Source organism: Thunnus albacares, chromosome 15 (genome assembly GCF_914725855.1).
Source record: "Thunnus albacares chromosome 15, fThuAlb1.1, whole genome shotgun sequence".
Taxonomy (NCBI): Eukaryota; Metazoa; Chordata; class Actinopteri; order Scombriformes; family Scombridae; genus Thunnus; species Thunnus albacares.
In genome coordinates this window covers 24,553,053-24,574,070 of record NC_058120.1, presented here as the reverse complement: position 1 = coordinate 24,574,070, position 21,018 = coordinate 24,553,053, and the positions used below count along the sequence as shown (strand labels likewise).

The 21,018-nt window shown below is 39.0% G+C and overlaps 1 protein-coding gene and 1 long non-coding RNA gene across 3 annotated transcripts; one reads left to right on the top strand and one right to left on the bottom strand.

Moving 5' to 3' along the window:
• Nucleotides 1-1,374: 1,374 nt before the first annotated feature.
• Nucleotides 1,375-19,960, top strand: LOC122998250. Of its 2 annotated transcripts, none has more exons than XR_006407373.1 (3): nucleotides 1,375-1,417; nucleotides 12,891-12,971; nucleotides 17,857-19,960. It is a non-coding gene; the product is annotated as an uncharacterized LOC122998250 (long non-coding RNA). The 2 variants fall into 2 exon arrangements; XR_006407374.1 differs by lacking the exon at nucleotides 1,375-1,417 and adding an exon at nucleotides 6,513-6,600.
• On the bottom strand, nucleotides 2,112-10,196 carry cdc25b (cell division cycle 25B). Its single transcript, XM_044375023.1, has 15 exons — nucleotides 9,643-10,196; nucleotides 9,371-9,453; nucleotides 8,546-8,597; nucleotides 7,163-7,204; nucleotides 6,967-7,000; nucleotides 6,399-6,536; nucleotides 5,861-5,980; nucleotides 5,471-5,608; nucleotides 5,191-5,268; nucleotides 4,862-5,050; nucleotides 4,348-4,452; nucleotides 4,188-4,250; nucleotides 3,997-4,095; nucleotides 3,536-3,781; nucleotides 2,112-3,093 (listed from the first exon to the last, which is right to left on the bottom strand). Exons 1-15 carry the CDS (start codon nucleotides 9,855-9,857, stop codon nucleotides 2,953-2,955), a joined length of 1,743 nt encoding a protein of 580 aa, XP_044230958.1. The 5' UTR covers nucleotides 9,858-10,196; the 3' UTR covers nucleotides 2,112-2,952.
• Nucleotides 19,961-21,018: the final 1,058 nt, after the last annotated feature.

Genomic DNA, 21,018 nt, shown 5'->3' with positions numbered 1-21,018 from the left:
TCAGAAAGACTTTCAGGAGGAAGAAATCTGATTCAAACAAGAAGAGTAGTTCCAGAAGTTAAAACTGAAAACTGACAATGATGAAGATCTGATAACTGAAAATTTACTTCTGCTTGCTTGTGAAGATGAAAATCAGATGACTATCTGGTTGAGTAAAAATGAATCTGAGAATTAGTTTCAAAATAGGAAATGATGAAATGATCTAGAAGATTTCCCTCTATGACTTGTATCTTATATATAAAAGTGCACATTTGGAAAATGTTAATATCACAAATTGTGAGAAGTTGAGATCCTGACAAAGATTTGAAGAGTTAAACAAAAGTACTTGAAATACTTTTCATAATATTTCCTGCTTGTGGCTTTTCTTCTGAACTTTTGACTCTGCAAAACTCTGGTGCAATCAGGAGTTGGTGAGTTTTTTTTTTACATACTGCCATCATCCAAGTATTTTAAGCACTAATTTAGAAAAAAATAATTTGTGTCCTTTTATTTCATATCAACTTATTTTAGGCGGTTAATAACCACTGCTCTAGAGTTTGCTGAAATTACACATCGAGGCCTGATAGCAAGTTTACAAAAATTATTTGGATAACTGAATAAAACTGGAACATTGACGTGCTTCAAGGCCGAAACACTAAGTTCACACTAGTGAGCGGTAAAGCATTTATGAATCATTTAGTGAATCACTGACAGGTGTTGTAGTATTTTGATTAACTTGATAGATCATAGTATTTTAGCAGAAAGTCTTTTGAGGATTTTTTTGAAGACACAATACGGTAAAAAAGTTTCATACCTAGAATGTTGAAATGAAATGGTTTCACTTTACCAAGTTATTCAGGTATTTTCTGCTGCTAATACAGAAGATAAATAGGGCTGTAGTCTGCTGGTCGACTGGTCGATTAGTTGGTCATATGCTCTCATCCGACTAAATTCTCATTGGTCGAATAATCTCCGTGTTATTTTCATAAGGAGAAAAGTGCTACATCAATAGCTTTCCAGGAGTAATCCATTATTTCCTGCGGCGGGAGGGACAGACTAACAAATTATTCAAAACACCCCCGTTGTTTTCACAACTTTGAACTCCCCAACCTGATGGAGACTGCTGGGTCTAACTGAACTCAACGTTTACTGAACGTACTTAACGTTTATTAAATCTGTGTCTCTCCATAATGACAAGAAGAACCCCCGCCAGGCCGAAAAAAATATTTTTTTAATATTTGATATCCGAATTAATGGATATTCATTCGATAGTGTTTGGGAGTCTCTGTGCAGCGCTGTTCCGGTACGTGAGTCAACCTCTGCCGTTGCCTGGGAAACCACTGGTCGCGTGGCTCCCTTAAGGAGTATGTTTGCGTAGCGAGCGGGAAAGAGCGAGGGGCAGAGAAGTGACGGTGGATGAGCAGAGGCAGAGGAAAAGGTTAGTAGTAAGTTGTCAGTCTGGCAGGAAATGTACAGTACAGACTACAGTGTGTCGGTTAATAAATGCTAAAAAGTCACGTCTGTTGTTTCCCCAAATGCTGGAAAAGTAAAGGGGGTTAGCTCCAAAGTTAGCAACAATGGGTTAGCATAACCTGAAGACACAAAACAGAAATACAGATCGGAGAAATGTGTGACTGCCAAGTTTACTATGCACTCTGTGTCCTCGCCAAATTTCTGGTCATTTTTGTCTTTACTTATTCTTTGATCAGACTGTGTGTGTATTTTAAATCCTGATTGACGAATTTCAGACTTGTGTGTTTGCTTCTTTTGTTAATGAAAAAAAAAAAAATCTTCTCAGGAAAACATTTATATTCCTTAAAGGGTAATGAAAACAATTTGTTTTGGTATCAAAACTCTTATTGTCAATAGTTTTAAAAAGTTTCAACAATGAACCCTGTCCAAGAAAACAACCACAGCACAAAACAGAAATTATGACGATATAAAAAGCTACATCACAAAATTTAAACGCACATTGGATCTTTATTTCATCAGCTCCCCCACGAGCCTGTAGCAAAATTCAAACCACCCCATTCATTATAGACAGACAGGGGAAGACATTTTATCTCTGAAAATGAAGGGATTCAAAGCAAAACAAAACAAACAAACAAGGTATTTTTCTTAAGAAAAAAAAAAAAAAAAATCAAAAATCCTTACTTGCTGACCTGCAGCATTCGAAAAATCTCACTGCAAAGTTAACAGGTAGCTTGTTTGCTTTGGCATCTTCTGATCCAAAATAAAATTAAAAAAAGTTACCAAGTATTGCAACTGATCAGGAAGAAATACGCACATCAATCCCACACTTTTACAAGATGTCTTTAAAATATCCTATTTACAATTTGGGCAGCCTAGAGAAAGGCAAGCTTTCAACAAATCACAAAGTTTAAACAGGGGTCAACTCAGTTAATTAAAAGTTATATAAAAAGCAGTATCAAAAAAAAAAAAAAAAAAAAAAAAGCACCTCACCATTTCAAGGTATTTAAATTAAGTGCTTAAATAAAAAGGTTGGAAATGACAAAATAACAAAAAACACCCAGTGAGGAGACTGAAAGACAAACTTCAGACTTGGCAGTGTGGTTTGACGATGTTCTATTGCAATCTGGCAGTGATTTTGTGCCGCATAATACAAAAAAGGTAAAACAGGCAGTAGGTCCAAGTGGTTTTAAAACGATCAATATTGCTACAGATCTGTTCACTGCACCTCATCGACAGTCAAGGCTTCATCATTTCACGTCTTTCCCTCCTTAAATTTGAATAAATATCCAACTTTGCTATAGTTAAATGAATCACGGGGACTTTAAAAAAACAAAAAAAAACAAACCCCTATTGCTGGCAAAGTCCCACAAGGTATTTCCTCGTCGGCGGGGCGAGGCCTCAGGCTCTGTGAGGAGGTTTTAAATCAGTGTGTTCGGGGAGGGGGGGGAGGCAGTGTGTGTGTTTTAGAGGCAGTTTCGAGAGGAAGAGGCAGGGTCGAGCTCACAGCTTCTTCAGACGGCTGTACATGTCTCTCTTGCTGCGCTCCCCGGCCCAGGTGCGACTCTTGAGGCGAAACTTCCTCAGGTCCTCCTTGAAGTCCTCGTGGTGCATGGGCCGGTAGGACTGAGGTTCACATTGTGACTGCGCGGGAAGAGAAGGAGACAAGTTCAAAGCACTGGAGAGCCATAGCAACGGTTTCGTTTAGCCATTATGATGAGAGACAACTGTTACTAAACGTCTGATATTGAAAGGAGATTTGAGGATGTAACAAAAGTAACCTCTTTACATGTGACATTGTCCACTTTACTAGGATTTTCTGAGCTTTCAAGACCATGAGAAGTGGTTGAAAGCTCTGAAAAAGCTAGTAAAACGAACCTTGAGTTGAGATTTTGTCATGTATACTGATCTCAATCAACTCTCATGTCTAGTCTGACTCAGTGGATGAACACTGAGCTATCTACATGTTTCCCTTCTCATAATCACAGTTGCTACGGGAAACAGCAACAAAAACCTCCAAGCTGGCAACCCACAGGCTGAAAATGGAAAGTTATTTGTCTTTTAAAAAAAACAAAAACAAACTGACCTGGAAATGAGGGAAGAAGTCTTTGTATCCACCCTTCAGGATGTAGAGCTCTGGGTAGTGGAGTTTGGGATAATCGTTCATGGCGCGGTCTCGCTCCCTGACAAAGCGGCACATTCGAGGGCCGCGCTCCGACGAGAACTCGCAGTGGAAGATGATGACGATCCGTTTCTCCGGGCAGGACGGCGTGATGGGGGTCTTGAGGAGGAAGTCCTGCACCTGATCCTCCTGGTGCAGGTTCAGAGCGCCCTGAGATGACGAGACAATATTACATAAACTGTTTAGAAACATGGAAAGTTATTCTGGAGGTTAGCTAGAAGAAATACTAATCAAAAAAGTACTGTAGTGGTGCAGTCAGTGAGTTACAGTGTCAAGAAAAACACCTTTTCTGAAACATTTGTACCGTGCCACATAATAAACATTTCTACAGGAAGTGGCAGACATGTTGGCAGGTGTTAGCTCACCTTGATGTGTCCTCCCTCAAACTCGTAGGGGTAGCGGCAGTCGATGACAATGACTCGCTCAACTAGATGATTAAACTGTCCAGTCAGAGCTGCCACCATCTGGAGGAGCACAGAGAAACATTACACATTGAAAAACAAAAATTATGGCGGTAAAAACACTGCTGATTTGATTTATTAGCGTCTAAACTCACCACGTCTGAGGTAATGTACTTGAGGTCTTGATGTTTGCCCTCCACTGTTGGTAGTACGAAAGGCTAAAAACGAAAAAAGGAAGGAAATTGGATTAGAAAAGTAATGTCACATAATTAAGTTACTAATATAAGCAGCCAATCACTCTCAAGTCCTCCTTACCTTGGTGAAATCTCCTATTAGCTCGTGAGAAGCATCCTCGCCGTCCAGCAGCTTCTCAATCTCAGTCTGACAGAAGGACTTGGACCTCTGGAGCAGTGAACAGCCCTGCATGGAGAGGAGGAAAGAGACTTAAGGGGGCAGTCAAGGAGAAAATGCAGTAAAAATGAGACTGTCTGTAAAACCAGTGATAACAGCCAGTCGGCCTCAATGGGTGTTTCACAAGCCATTTCTCTCCACTTCCACTGAGGAAGGGACAGATGGTCAGTGTCTGTTTTTCGCCCTGCGGCTTTATTCTACCAACAGGTTTCTGACAGTGATCAGATTGATCACTCTCTGAATCCCAAAAGCATCAAGAGGGGTTTTTTTCCCCAGCTTAAAAGCAATGGTACCGCTTGTGGGGACATGCGTTTTGTTGCTTGCCTTCTTTCGTGTCCGTATGCTAAATGTGATGCTACGTCCAGTAGCTAATTAGCTTAGCATAAAGACGACGGTGTTCCAGGCAGTCAGGACTCACCATCCTCGGGGATTCAGGATCTTGTTCCGTGGTGGTGACCTGTGTTCCTGCCAGGCTGCGTCGTCTCTTCACTCTGACTGGTGTGTTTTCATCTCCAGGGTGGTCGGGACGCTTCACAGAGGGGCGGGACACCGGACTGGGCATGGACGGCGAGCGAAACAGGCTCCGCGGCCGGCAGCGGATGACTGGCTGATGACGCAGGAGAAATATCATTTGAACACAACGTTCACTTTTCGTTGGCCTTTAGTTGTCATGATTAACAATCAGAATATGATTGATATCTGTATCAGCCAATCATGTGTTCTTCTGTTGTTAGTAGAGAAACTTACAGAGTCTTCTGCTATACTGTCGGCCACCAGCGGAGCAGTGAGCAAGCTGGCCATTCCCATCGGCATCTCAGAGTCATTCTGAAAGTGACAAATAATCTGTTATAGTACATATAATAAGTGATGGAAATGGATGGGGGGGGGCATGTGGCTCATTGAATCATCTTGAAACTGTAGCCTCTCCAAAGGACAGAGGAATGATTACAAAAATATATACACTAGCTGATAATCCCTGATGAAAATCGGTTTTAACAAGATACACATAATTCCAAGGATGTCTCACCTCCATGTTGTCGTCGAGTACGTCCAGGAAGCCGTCATCGTCGTCGTCGTTTAGAGAGGTGGTGAGGGAGGAACGTCTCAGGAACATGGGGCTGGAGTCGTAGAACTCGAGCTGCTGCACTGGAGGAGGTGAAGACAGCTGTACAGGAGGGAAAAATCAATATATGAGGGTTGGAATCAGGTCACAACCTTGTGTGCTTTACAACAGGTCATAAAACTATTAAGAGTATCAATAAGTATCAGCATTGACAAGCCATCCTTAGTAAACTGGCCAATCTAATTTTGTATTAATCTGCCATGCTGAAGATAGAAATGTAATTATGCACAAGCTACAAAACATGAAGTGTAGCTCTCACTGTATGTCACTCTGACTCTTGTGATGTTTACATACCATGAGTGCTGGTGCAGAGCTGGGACGGTGGGCAAATGCGTCCTTTGACTGTCCGCTGTTGAAGGAGCGCACACGACTCCGCGACACTGGCTTGGTTGGTTTCTTGAATTCAAAACCCTCCTGAAAGAAAAAAAAAAAAAAAATTAAGTGAATCAATGCTCAACACTTTTGAGGAAGTATTTCACAGCACCTGGTTGTAACTTTGATTTAAAGCCAAAACATGATATAGACATGTTATGATATAGACTATCATAAGTCAATGACAAAGTGTTAATCACCTTATCGATTAACTTAAGAAAACTATATTTTGTTGTGGTTAGTCTCTTTAATACCTACAAACACTGCAAAATAAAATCTAAAGATGGACTGCCATTTAAAATGGTATGCCAAAAGATGCAATGCCTTTGCCATGGCAACAAATCAGCTTTCTAAGCCTGCATCACTATCAAGTTCTATAGGAGTTTCTGCATCTAACCAAGTCAGACATCTTCTCATTGATGTTTTTCTACCAAAAAAAGATACAAACTGCACCACTGACCTCCGGCATGTTCTCCTTGTTGTCACACTGAGATGTGGAGGAGGCGGTTATCTGGGAGGGTTGCTGGCCAAATATTCCGTAGCGGTGAGAATCTGTTTCCTGTCCCTTCAGAGACGGGCTGTAACACAGCAGGTGGAGCTGGGAAGGAACAACAAGGAGCCAGTCAGCAGGGGCTCAGCAACTGTAAACAAGCTGTCCTGTGGTGGGTTTTTACAATAGAGGAGATTTTGAACTGATATGAAAAACTGCAGTACAAACATCTTGTTACCCAAACCAGCTGGATGTTTGAGGTTATTTTTTTTTACTGTATTCTGAGGCTGAGACAGTTATTTTAAATCCTTCTTACACAGTCCTCCTTTCTCCTGTCCCTTGGGTGTTTTGATCTTTTTTTAAAAAAAAAAAAATCTAATTTCAAACTCTTCTGGCTCTTCTTCCATCTTAGTGTTTTGGATGCATGACAGCCGAATCAGGACTACAACAGGCCACATTCTGACATTATCTCTCAGCTCTTAAACATAAGCTTTTCAAAACAAGGAACACATGAGACAAATATAACAAATCTACTTACTGGCAATGAGTTGATTCTTCGAATTGGCATCTTGCTATAATTGGTAGAAAGGGAGAGGAGGGAACTGTTGTCAGTACAAATTCAATTAAACAGGCAGACAGGTGGTTTCAGTTTGATGAGTAATATAGTCCCTGGAGGGCAATAACAGCCAGACACCGGGTAATAATTTTAGGTTATTAACTGGAAAGCAACTTACTCGTTGACAACTCTGCTTGACTGTTGAATGGCTCTTTCAAATCTGTAAACAAAGAGGAAAAAAATTCAAAGTTAGAGGAAAAAAAGTTGAAAGAAACTGTCGGTGAATGAAAAGGAACATGTCTTTGTAATAAAATCTGCTTTGGAAAGTGGCTGGAAGGCTCTGTAACACTCTGTGCTCATAAACTACAAGACAAAGAATCTGGAGCTCTATTGAGAAAGCAAGAGGAACGGTTGGACTAGAGGAAGTTGGGTGAATGCATACAGGCAAGAAGTTGCCCTTGCATTGGAGTAATGCCCACCTGTATGCTAAACAAGTGAAGTGGGGAGCTTTAGTGTGCAGCGCAGGGGTGGAGGGTGGGGAGGAAGGGCAGGGGAGGGGATGCAGAGATCAGCTAATCTACCATATGCCTGCTGGAGCCAACGCCGCCAAACCCCTTTTCTGCAAGGACCCTTTGTTTGTCAAGGGGGGAGCGTGTCCCATTCAATGCAGACCACAGAAAGGGAGGGCGGTTGTCCTCTGGGGGTGCCCTCATTTCAATAACTCTGACGCAGAAAAAAAACTCCAGCCCCCCTTGTTCCTATTGAAATAACAGTGCATAGGAAGAGTGTGCCAAAAACCAGAGGGGGTGGGCTATCATTAAACCCCAAGCGCGGGGCATGTCCTCCCCCCAACCTGCAAAACTCCTAGCAACCAAACAGCTGTAAAGGAGGTGAATGAAGACTTGGTGACCAAATGCTGCTGTAAAGGAACTCGCACATCAGACGGCGGCAGATGTCTACAGAGACTCACCCAACTGAGAATTATAAAAAAAAAAAGGGCCACCCAAGATTAGGCAGCAGATGATATGCTGACAATCTGGTCAAGATAAGACTGCTGAGCACTAATGTGTACGTCGAGTTTCCTTTCGACCAGCAGTCAAGTTTTGAGCAGATGTGAAAATTGTCTTTGTGCTCATAGGAATTGGTACAAACCAATTTCCTCTAAACGTTTTTATCTTATCCATGTGTATCTTGTCAAAAGTCTTGAGGATTACTTTCTAGAAAAAATAACAAAATTGCCAAAAACAGCATAGTAACAGTAACAGCATTAAAGAAACCAGACCACCATGTCTTTTCTCACTTAACCTCAAGACAAAGAAAGTTAATCTTACATGCCGCCTTATCACCTAATCTGCTTAGGAAAAAAAAAGAAAAAAAAAAAAAAAAAAGAGTGAAGCTGTCATCTTAAAGCCAACGGTAGAAACAATAATCCTATAGCTGAGATATGGCGCTTGGCTCAGCTGAGCCCAAGCTCAGGGGTGGAGGAGGGGGTGGAGGGGTAAGACAAGAGGGGCACAGGCTGATTGATTAGAACAGACATGAGAAAGACAGTGCGACTTACGTGTCCTCAATTTCAACGGCATCCATGGGGCTTGGGAGATCCATGCCGAGGCCTGAAGGAAGAGATATTTATCACAGATCAATACAGGCACCAGGTGGCCCAGCACAAGAAGGGAAACTGGCACAGACAACCAGCTGACTGCTCGGGTATTTCAGCTGTTTCAAGCTGGTAAATTTACTCAACTGTAAATTTGGATTTGATTATAGCTTCAACAATTAGGTGCTTAATCGATTAGTTGCCAACTATTAAATTAATCACCAACTATTTTGATTAATTATTTCCAACCTCTCAAATGTGACTATTTTCTGGTTTCTTTTGTCCTCTATGATAGTAAACTGAAGACCTTTGGGTTGTGGACTATTGGTTGGGTGGTTGGAACAAAGAAGGCATTTGAGGATGTCATCTTGAGCTTTTGGAAACAGTTAAACATTTTTTTAGGCCAAACCACTAATGATTAATCAACAAAATAAACACATTAATGAATTATGAAAATAACCGTTAGTTGCAGCCCTAGATTTGAGTTTTACACTACAAACTAGTTCAATTTGTAAAAAGGAGTGACAGAAATAAGACAGAAATTCCCACAATTGAGAGGCTGAGACCTATGTAATAATAATATTTTTTTTCTGGGCAAAAATGCCAGATTAGTTGTTGATTAACAAATTAACAATACTCATAATCTCATGACCACATGTGAAGTTAAGTTGCATGACCATAAAATCAGGTGCCATATACATTACTTATATAGACACACACATTAGGACCCTCAGGCATCAATTGTAATGGCTTCAATTAGCGCAGACAATAGCTTTGAGGGAGCCTCACCAGCATCAGATGAGACGTCAGAGGCAAAGGAGGGAACCTTCTCAAGGGGTGCATGCTTTCTCCTTTTCGGTGTATCACATAGGCTGTGTGGGAAAAAGATGAACAGGAAAAATCAGTGATGTAAACACTAATGTTATACTAGACTTCGCATGATAGGTAACGTTACGAGTCGAGAGGTTTTGTCAGTGGCTTTGAAAAACCGCAGCGATAGTAACTTAAGTTTTAAACGAGTAACAGGAGGGAATAAAAACACATTAAACTTGTAACAATACCTTCCCAGTCCAGCCAAATTGTTCATGTCCAGAGCCAAATTGGTGACAGGAGACAGGACAGTCGCGGGTCCAGGGGAGAACAGATCCCTGCAGTGCGTTGTCTTTGTACTCAGCTCGGGCAAGGAGAGCAAGGAAAGCCCGGGGATCCCGTCGGGCCTACTTTTCAAAACGGATTTGTCAGGACTGTTGTTGCCAAAAACATTAACCGACTCCATTTTTGTTTTGTTTTTCTGGCTGTCCAATTTGGTTAAATCCTGCAGACGTTACTGCTTAGTGGAAGATTTGGTTTGAATTTCGGGTCGGAGAGAAAGCCAATTAGCAAGACGGTCCAAACATCAAGCTAACCCAGAACATTTCCAAACGTACGATCCGAAACACCGCCTGGACGTGACTCGGTGGGTTCCTTGTGGAGTAAAATTTCGATTCAGTCTTGCTACTAAAGCCACATAGTTGTTACTTGTGTCAGAGAGCTGCAGAACAGCGTCCTCCCTCTCTGACAGCCCCTGATTTCTGAGAAATAGACACCGAAGCTGCTTGTATTTATGTTCAAACTAGCAGCTCAGGAGCGGCAATCTCTAAGCCAATCAGCGCCGTTGTTACATCCAGCCAACCAATCAGAGCGCGGATCGAGTCTGCCTGTTGTTTTCTCACCGGATGAGGGAGAAGACAGGATGTGACACAATCCTTTAAATTTTCATCTTTCTTCTCACATATCTTTTGTTCTCAGCTGTGGTGGTTATGTATGATTATGTGGTTAAGTATTTCAAGTAGAAAGTAAAAGTAAAAGTACTTTAAGTAAAAGTATAAATACAGCAATGTAAAAATGATGTACTAAAAGTAAAAGTCCTGCATTTAAAACCCTATTTAAGTAAAAGTACATAAATATTAGCAGCAAAATGTACTTAAAGTACTAAAGTTAAAGTGCTCATCATGCAGAAAATCAGGCTGTGACTGATATATTAAATAAATTTAACATTATCAATACTGATGAGTCAGTGCATAAGCAGCATTTTATTGTAGTAGCTGCTCGAGGTTTGCTTTGTAAGGGTCATAAGATAAATCTGAGGGGTCTTGAGATGATAGTTTGGGTTGTAAAAAACAAAGTTCTGCTACAAAAATTTGGATTAATTTTTCAGAACTTTTCTTTAATCTTTGCATTTTTGTGAAATATCGGAGAGTTTTACCTATTTAGGCCTTATTTGTACTTGACTAGATGTACTCAGTTACCTTCCACCTCTGGTTCTCAGACTCTGAACCACAGACTCTAACTTTTATCACTTACTGTAATAGGTTAAAAAATGAATCTTTTAAACTGATAAACACACCTAATGTGGTGGAATACAGTTCACTTGGAGATTTGGAAGAAAACTGAACAAAAAGTAGACAGAGTTTTGCAAAAAACCTCTCCTCAATTACAAAATGGCTTTCCTTGCATGCCTGTATGCAAATCCACAAAGACACTGATCATTTATCTAAACTAAGGTCCAGGTATAAAGTAACTTATACAATATTTACTTACAACTTATAACCCATACAATATTTATTTCAGCACTTCTTGCACTCTTACACACCTTTGCACTATTTGTATCCCGTTTACAGTTTACAGAAACTGTTTTACTTGTATATAGACACTGTATGTTGTTGTCCATTTGTTGTTTCTATATGTACTTTATATATTTGCGTGTATATAATAGCAATATGTTTATGTTTAATTATCTTGTCCTTGTGTGCCAGTAGAAACCAGGATCAAATTCCTTGTGTGCCAACATACTGGCCAATAAACCTGATTCTAAGCTGATTCACACATGCAAGGGAAATCAAAGATTATTGCATCATTTTATTGCATTATCTTGAAAAACAGATAGCTAGATAGGTAGGTAGGTAGGTAGCTGTCTCTCAGGGTCTCTGATCTGTACAAAGTTTTGGTGAAGCACATTATGTCTTGGCTGTGTGCTTGCGTGATGACAGCCTATGCCTCCCACACAAAGTGACTCAGACAAAGGAAATCAGTTTTTTTCTGATGTAATATAGTGAATTATAAAGGACAACACTTTGTTTCTGTCATTTCTTCATCTCTGTCCCGTCAACACTCTTCTCCTTTCTGAAAACTTTATGTTAAATTCATGAATATTTGTAAGCTGTGGATTGCAGTACGGACATAGAGAGAAAATCTAACTACATGAACTGAAAGATCAACTCTAATGAATGCAGCTTACTGTTTCTGAACGTGTGTGGTTTGAGGGGGAGCAAGTTTTAAAGTGGTTTTAGTTATGTTTTCGTTGATGCCACTTCCTGTCTCATGTGTGGCTGAAATTACATCTATAAATTTCAGAAATCCGTTAAAGTAGAATTAAAACATTCCCACGTCCTAGTTTTTCATAAAAGAAGAAAGTAATACCTTTACCCATTCATTTGAAGCATGGAACATATGGTACTGGATTTTAAATAGTTTAGTTTCATGGATTGTAATTGTGAAACTACTTGCCTGTGTCTGTTGGTCTCAACACAGACATTTTATTCTGTTTGTTTCCAATCTGATTTGAATCTATTAATGATTGTTGACTCATACACTCTGCAGGTTTGAATAATTTCAGAAGTTTCACACGGAAATTCCACTGAATGTGGCCCTGCTGTCTGGCTGAAGAGTCACGTACATGCTTATATTTCAAGACTCCATTTTGGAAGTTTCTAGCACTAATTTACTCTACAAACATGGACCAAAACTCTTTTTAGATTCAAACACAACATCACTGAGAAACAGACACATACCTGCCTGTAACTAGTTGAACCAGCCTGCTGAGGCCGTCCAACTGACAAAACCAGACACAAGTTAGCAGTAAAAACACCTCAGTATTCTGCCTGAGGTTTATTCTTTGTTTGTGGTTCTGCAACTTTTCCTCAAGTCTCCGTTTTGTTTTCTAATTCTTCCACAAGAAGTCCAGGTTTTGTCATGCACAGTTCAGATTGCATTTATCATGCTATGTGTGCAGTTATGTGTGACTCAGAATCTAATCACTTATCAAACAGGCAGCACCCATTTTAGCACAACAACAGTGCTTTAGTATTCCAACGAGATGGTCTTTCAGTATCATTTTTAGCAAACCTGTGGCTATAAGCAGGGAGGTAAGGGTGTTAGATGTGACCTTTGGATTGTAGAATAACCACTGTTCACTGGAATAGTCTTTGTTCAGTTAAGTATCTGTGTGATTGGCATCACGAATGTAAATTAAGTTTAATGAACTTCCCAGGAGAGGTACGAGCACAGGCCTGTGACTCCGGGCTCCCCACCCCACATCTGAAAAGAAGAGACAAAAGGAGGGAGAAAGACGGTAACTCACCCCAAATAAAACCACCTCAAACCTCCCGACACCTTCTGTTCCCACCAAACCTGCACTGGCTCCCCACTGCTAACCGATATCCTTACACAAGCTCACACCAACAACTCACAAATGACAAAGGAGCAAGATTTCCAGTTTTGTCCAGTTTTTTTGATTTGAAGCTACTGGTGCTGCCATGCAGAACAAGTATGCAAAGTTATTTATTCACTTTTAGAACCATTTAACTCTCTTTCATGGCCCAGTTCTGGCATTCATTCATCCACTCACTTATCTCTTTTGTATTATCATTGTTATATTTTGAATTTAAAACACTATATCATATCTCTGCAAACATATTTCACAGAGTTCACCTTGGAATCATTATCTGAGATCATAAAACCCACAGAATATCTTCCGTCTTTCCCTGTAAAGATAAATGTAAGGACAGGGAAATGTTTCCTGATCCAGCCTCTTGAAATAGTCTGCAAATGGTCATCAAATTGGGGAATATTATCAAGAATGCTGTAAATTCTGTGGTAAATGAGTTCCTTGCTAACTGTTATTGTATAACTTATACTAGCCTGTTGTTATCTGTTATCTTAAGTATTGTTTTATTTGTTGCCTGATGTCAGTTTTGTTTTGTCTGAGTTATTCATCACTTGTAAAGCATGGTTTTGCAAAGCTAAATGATCCTATCTGCTGACACATTGGCGATACTAGTGAGCTTGAATGTTTAATTAAAGAAAATGTTCCAAATGCGATCAAAACTTTAATAAATTTGTGGTCAGTGTGTAGCTGAAACTAATGGCCACCTCAAAAATCAATCTAAAACTATACAGCATGCATTTGAAGTATACATAATTTGTTGTTAAAGAGCTAAAATTTGCGAACACACTTGTCTGGTCCTGTAAAATTAAGGTGAGCAATAGTTTTCCCAAACAGCACTATGGCTTTGAAACAGCTTCAGAAACAGAAACAGAATCAATATCACCTTTTAAGCTTTCGTAAATGCTGCTATAAAAAGTGCTTGTGGATAAAGTTTATTACTACAGCGTATTATTGTTCCACCCAATCTAATCTCTATTTATCTCACAATGTCACTCACTTAAACAAATAAAAGTGGCAAACTGCAGTTATGTTGGATTGTAGTATCCTGTAATCGGGACGCTCATAAATGATTCTTCCCCTCCGATGACCTCATTACTCCACAATCTGCACTGTTTTCAAAACCTTTGTTTACAGCTGTGGGTTAGGAGTGTAGCTACAAGGCAGGGAGTGTTTACACCCATGCACACACACACACACACACACACACACACTCATGCATACACACTCACTAGCTGCCCTGTATAGTCTTGTAGGTGTAAAGCTCCATTCTCAAGGAGACTGTTGAATGACAAATGTAGTTTTACTAGAGAAGCTGCAGATGTTTTGTGAAAACTGTGACTAGATTTGATCATTCACGTGCCAGAAATGACACATATTCAGAGTCAGCTGGTTTTATTCTTACTGTAAACATCGAAAACCTCTGAAGCGGCATTTAGACCCTCATGTGACTCAAACTATCCACTGAAACCAAGACCAATGGAATTCACCTCAGATAAGCAGATGTCGTCTTAAGATAGAGACCTCTGATAGACATTTTGAAAAATAATATTGGCTTTATATTAATAGAATAGAAAAAGAATAGATCTAAATAGAATAGAAAGTGTATAATTGCAAGTTTGTCAAATAGAGTTTCTGCTCCTCTGGTCAGCACAGAGGTGGAATAAGTATTCAGCTCCATTACTTTTTAAAATATATACTTAACTGCAAAAGTGCACCACATACAGTAGATGTACAGTTGTTTACATATGATAGCATCCATGCCCCTAGCATTTACATATTTTGTTGTGAATGAGAAATCAAGGAAATAAAATGAATTAAAAAATGGTAAGAAAGAAGATAATATATTAAGAGGGAAAAATACAGAAAAAACAGACCTAATTAAAAGTACTTAAGTAAAAGTAGCAATACCACAATGTAAAAATACACAAGTAAAAGTCACACATTCAAAGTATTACTTAAGTAAAAGTACAAACAAATACTAACAGCAAAATGTACTTAAAGTATCAGAAGTAAAATCAATCTTTATACATGTAGAATGGCCCATGTCAGTGTTATTTTACTGGCTATTATGGTTTTTGAACATTATTATGGATGCATTAACATTTACGCAGCATTTAAACATGTAGCTGATTGGGAGGTGGGTAATTTAACTAGTCTATAGACTGTTGGGTAGTTAAACCTCTTAGGATACATTATATTTCATAATCTGATTGTATGTTTTGAATGTAAAACCTTAATCTGTAAAGTACCGAGTATACATCTTAGATAGTGGGGTAAAAAGTACAACATTTTCCTATGTATCAAATGGAAATTCTCAAGTACAAGTACATTAAAACTGTATTTATGTGCAGAACTTGAGTAAATGTACTTTCCACTCATGGCTCAGTAGAGGGATTTTCTCATCGACACTGGACTGACAGGCAGGGTTTGAGGGTGCTGATGGGAGAATGATCGATGAGCAGTTAATTGGACACTTACTTCAGTATTTGCATTTGTCTTATCTGGAAATGTATTGTTGCAGCAGCATTAACATTGACGCTAGTTCAAACAGGTCATTAGCACAGACCTCAGTCACTGGCAGCTACAACACTGAGCACCCAGACTCTCACCTGGACGGAGGAGACACTGCCACAAACTGTTGACACCACGGTTTGGCTAATTAACATCAAGAGGCCGCTCAGAAAGAAAAAAGTCTCAGAGCTTCATTCCACAGTAGTGTGTGTTTTTCTCTGTGGCGTGATCAAAGCTGTTTATGGCTGTGTTTCTGCCAGAGCTGCAAATGAAGCATTTCACCCCTGGACTGACTGATAACTGACAATTTTACAATCAAAAATGAATCAATATCAGTGCAACCCGCAGTCAGATTTGCAGCAGATTTTGCAGGGAGGTAATCCTTATTTTCCCAACGTTGATCCATCCCTTTATGTAATCACAAAATTAACCTACAAAACCTTACGCTCTTTCATACAATAATCAACCGTACGGCCATAAAAGTAGCATTAATTCAGCCCTTTGACCTTTGCGTTATCAAGTGAATGAGTGATTATACTCTTTATTGATTTATAAAGCACCTTTCAACCCCAGATAAGTGCTTCAAGATGAAGACCACAGCAAAGAAATATAGCAGAAAAAAGCTGACTGAGACTGAGAAGTTTCAAAATGCCATTAAAATGGTGCTACAGTGTATTCAGTTTGGACTGCTACTGCTGTGGTGACTTTATTTCACTTCTTTTCATAATGTTTCACTTTTCATTCTTGTTGCACTGCGTTTGGACTTGAATTGTTTGACATTTTGGGAAATGTGCTTATTTGCTGTCTTTTGGAGAGGATCTGTCTGTGCTAGCAGGAGATTAGCTTAGCTTACCAGAAAGACCAGAAACAGGGGAAACAGCTAGCCGAGCTCTGTCCAAAGTTACAAGTACAAATGACCACATGTTATATCTTGTTTGTTTAATTCATACACAAACAGCTTTGGCAAGTTGTGGTTTTACAGGAAGGTACATGCTGGAGCTGTTTCTCTTGGAAATTGTGACAAAATTTGATCATTTTCATGCCAGCTGTGACAAGTATTCAGTGTCAGCTGGTTTTATCCTTGTTGTCAACAAGTTGCTGCATTTAGATCCGCATGTGACAACTGTCCAACGAAACCAAGACCAATGAAATTCATCTCAGACACGCAGATGTTATATCAAAGATCTCTAAGCAATATTGGCTTTATATTAAATACATTTAAAGTTTTAATTGCAAGTTTTTCAGATGACGCTTCTGCAGCTCTGGTCAGCACAGGGATGGAAGAAGCATTCAGATCCATTACTTTTTAAAATATTGTATATACTTAATTGCAAGAGTGCACAGCATGGAGTTACATTTGCTAACATATGATAGTAATCATACTTCTAGCATGTACATATCTGACTATGAATGAGAAAACAGAAATATAAAACAACACACAAATGTTGCCAACATAGAAAACCTCTGAAGCTGCATTTAAGCCGGTTAGCATCTAACTCCCTGTAAAACCACAACTTGTTGGTTTTACATTTCTGTTTGTGCATAAATGAAACAAACAAGATTTAACCTGTTTATAAGTAAACATTAGAAGTGCTGATAGGCTTGTTTTTTTTTAACTTTGGACAGAGCCGTGCTAGCTGTTTCCTCCTGTTTCCAGTCTTTATGCTAAACTAAGCTAATCAGCAGCTGGCAGCAAGTGTATTTCCTAAAAAAAATGTGAGGAAAACAACCCTAAAAAGGTGCTTCATGCAGTGTTTTGTTTTCTTATTAACAGAAATTCCTTAAAATGAGATTACTGGTTTCCTGCTTGTAGACTTTTCAGATAAGAGGTTTTTTCCAGATAAGCAGTTGCAAACCGATCCAATGCAGACACGTTGCCAAAACATTGAGTTTCTCATGTGAATAGTAAACCAAAGGAAGATTTGGGCCACTGCTGCATAGGAATGACACCATCTATTGCAGGATTATCCCCAGTCTTTTATACTATACTTTTTAAGAAATCCTATAAAATAAAGTATTCTAATTATCAGAGTTTTTTAGTGTAGGATCTGTGTTTCTTTTCAGTTTTGGGGGTTGACACCAGTTGCGATTGAGACCGATTGAGATTTTTCACAACTTTAACAACACTGACTCCTCCACCAAAACATCTTCACAGTCCTTTACTTCACAGAGGAACGGAGGGTACGTATGCATGGAGACGGTCAGTCAGCCACTGTTTCGCCCCTCCACCTCCCTGGTGTTCATCCATACTATTGTTCCCTCTGATTGTCTCTACTAGTGTCAATGCAAACTCTCTCTTGGTCAAACCTCCACCGGTCAACCAACCCCCTCACCTCCAGGCTCAGGTCGAGGAAGGAGTAAACATCTGCTCCTGCAGGAGGCCCCGGCAGCGGACAGATGGACAGCAACACAGAAGGAGAGAGCTCGAGCCTCCGGCCAGGAATTCTGGAGGGAAACGCAGACAAAAGATGAGGAGGGGACGAAGACGGGAGGCTGTGGTGGCTGTATGTGGGGGGCTAAATAAAGAAAAGAGGAGAAGGAGGAGGGAGAGGAGGAGGAGGGAGGGGGGTTTATAGAGTGAAGTGACATATCCTGACAAAGCTGTGAACGTGTTTTAATATGATCCGGTGAGGAAAAAAGAGAAGGTGAAGATGGAGATGAACATTCAAAAGAATCAATCGAAGGACGAGGTATCTGATTTTTTTTGGTACCAATCAAGTATCAGGAACTACTGTCGAGTACTGAAAGTTAGAAATAAATGCTTTTTTTATTCTTTACTTATTCTTAAATCAGACAGTATCTGAATGAAACCATAATTTTGCCACTTACAGGCTATTTTATTCAGACAAAGTTTTTGCAGACATTTACAACTCAATAATACAATTATACAAGACATTTTAAAACTCTGTCTCTCTTTTATTAAATGGAAAAAAATGGATTTGGATGGAGAAACATGTATATTTCTCAAAGTAAGAAATCAACAAAAGTATAATTTTAGTAGCATTACTAAAACTTTATTGGGACAAGCATTGAAAAATGCCAATATTCTCAGCCATAAAAATATGAAATAATGGAATATTTGCACAAGATTTGTGTTATATGCTATCATCAATCTACTATCTGTGTAAAAAAAAGCAATAATGTTTTAAGATGAGGCAAACTTTGTAGCAACTTAGCAAGTAACTTTAAAGCTAGAAAACAATAGCTTTTATGTAAGCAGATACATAGACTGAAATAAACAAAAAACTATTTTAACCAATAAGAACAGTAAGATTTATAAAGCAATAAAACAGATTAAAATAAAACAGAATATAGATAAGAGTATTTCATTGTTCTGAATGTGAAGAAATGTGCAGATATAACCAAAAACAGTAAACAGATAACAGATGAATTAAAAAATAGAAAATATATCTTTTAAATGCAAAATCAGTCATATTTATAGTTAACACTTGATCCATTTTAGAGCCAACATTTATAAAGATTTATACTCATCAAGAATATTAAACTACCTTCATTAGTGTTAATGAGGAGGCGCCTTTTAAATTAGTCAAACATCTCATCTCTCTTCATATGTACATGTGTAGTAAAACCTCCGCTCTGCTCACTGTGCTGTAAATTTACTAATGTGTTGAGTCAGGATTGGTGCGTTTGTGTTGAGCAGCTTGTTAAGTATCTGTCTGTTGATTCGCTGCTCTGAACTGAAAAAAAACTGCCTCAATGAGAATTTGTGTGTAAAAGCACTCGGCTGTTTAAAGCCTTTAATTAGCAGATCTTAATCTATGCAGCCTGTGTGCTGGGGGCTCAAACTCTGAGAGATGAAGGAAGATCACCATCATCATCAACTGTAGTTACAGTTTTATGATCAGGAGTTCCTTGTTTTTCTCACATTCTGCAGCTTTTATGTGTAGATTTGAGTAAACAGACACAGGGAGGGAGAACAGATTGTCTTTCCTGGTAGTTTTAACAACTTTTATGTATATTTTTTCTTCTGTTGAGTTGAGTTTTCTCTCAGGGACGGTACTGCCACAGCCTCTTGCTCAGAACATGACAAACGTAAAGGCAACCACCTCTAAAGGTACAGCTGCAGATATGTATTGATCATTAGTCCGTGCAGCACCCAATGCTTACTGCTCCACCCAGCATGCATGGATCTGAATGTCTCTTCAACCAGCACAGACTGGGAAAGTATATAAACATCTGCAATTAAAAAATCCTGACCTGTTAAACATGCAGAGAGCAACAAAAAGCTTCCTTATTGTGTCTTTATTTGTCCATTTGTAATATTTTGTCTTGTCTCACTTTATTACGTTTTTTTCCTAGATTGTTTCATACGTATCTTACAAAAAAACACATTTTTTTGTACAATATCATACAAAAAAATACTGAACTCCACAGATCTTTTTTTGTCAAATAACAATAAAACTTCCACTAATTTTTCACTTTTTCTTTTAGGGATTTAAGGTAAAAATGTGTTTGTTAAGCTCAGGGTAAAGTGTTTAACATTTTGTTACTTGTAACTTAGTTTAATATAAAAAAAAAAAAAAAAAAAACACCCCTGGTGAATCAGACATATAGTGACAAAAGGAAAAAATGTTTTGGATACATTTTTCATTTATTAAACTACAAAACTACAAAAATCCTGTGATTTCCTGTGAGGAAATGAAGCATTTTGTCAATGTTTTGAAGTTATTTACACATGCAGGTGACATATTTCACATTGCAACTCATGTTTTCTCTTTAAGGATGCACTTGAACGTCTCATGCACTGATTTTTAATAGTCTATTACACTTGCCAGCTTTTCATATGTAAATGACATTTGTGTCTCCATCTTGCTGATGAACTCAGTGAAAAGACTGATATCCTGTCCAGAAATAAACCCTCCGGCCTTGTGTCAGAGAGACTACCCCCTTTGTTGGACTGTTAATTTGAGTGATGGGCACGTGTGTGTGTGTGTGTGTGTGTGTGTGTGTATGTGTGTGTGTGTATGCACGCGTTAACTTGAATATTGCATGGAAAGCAGTTGGCAGCAGTTGGGCTGCCCATCTGTCAGCAGCAGTGCTGGGGCCTCATTTGAAAAGGATCAGACACCGAGTTATTAATCATGGATGAAGTCAGGGATTAAAAGTTAATAAGTTCAACAATTATCAAAGGTAACGTTATTAAATGTTCATAAACTCAACAATTAGCAGCACTTGACTATAATGTCCCGACTGATTGATTCTTTATTTAATACTGAATTAATTGGGTGCAATGTCAGTCTTCCCTGCAGGGGTTTAACATCCTGTTCAGGGGGCATTTAGGTAACGTGTTTTTATTTTATAAGAGCTTCAGCCAATTTGTAAAAGTGTCCCAGAGCAGAGCATTGTGAAGGTCACAGAAAGCCTCCTCATCTGGGTATTAACACTCATTTATTGAGTTACTTATAAAATTATGACATTA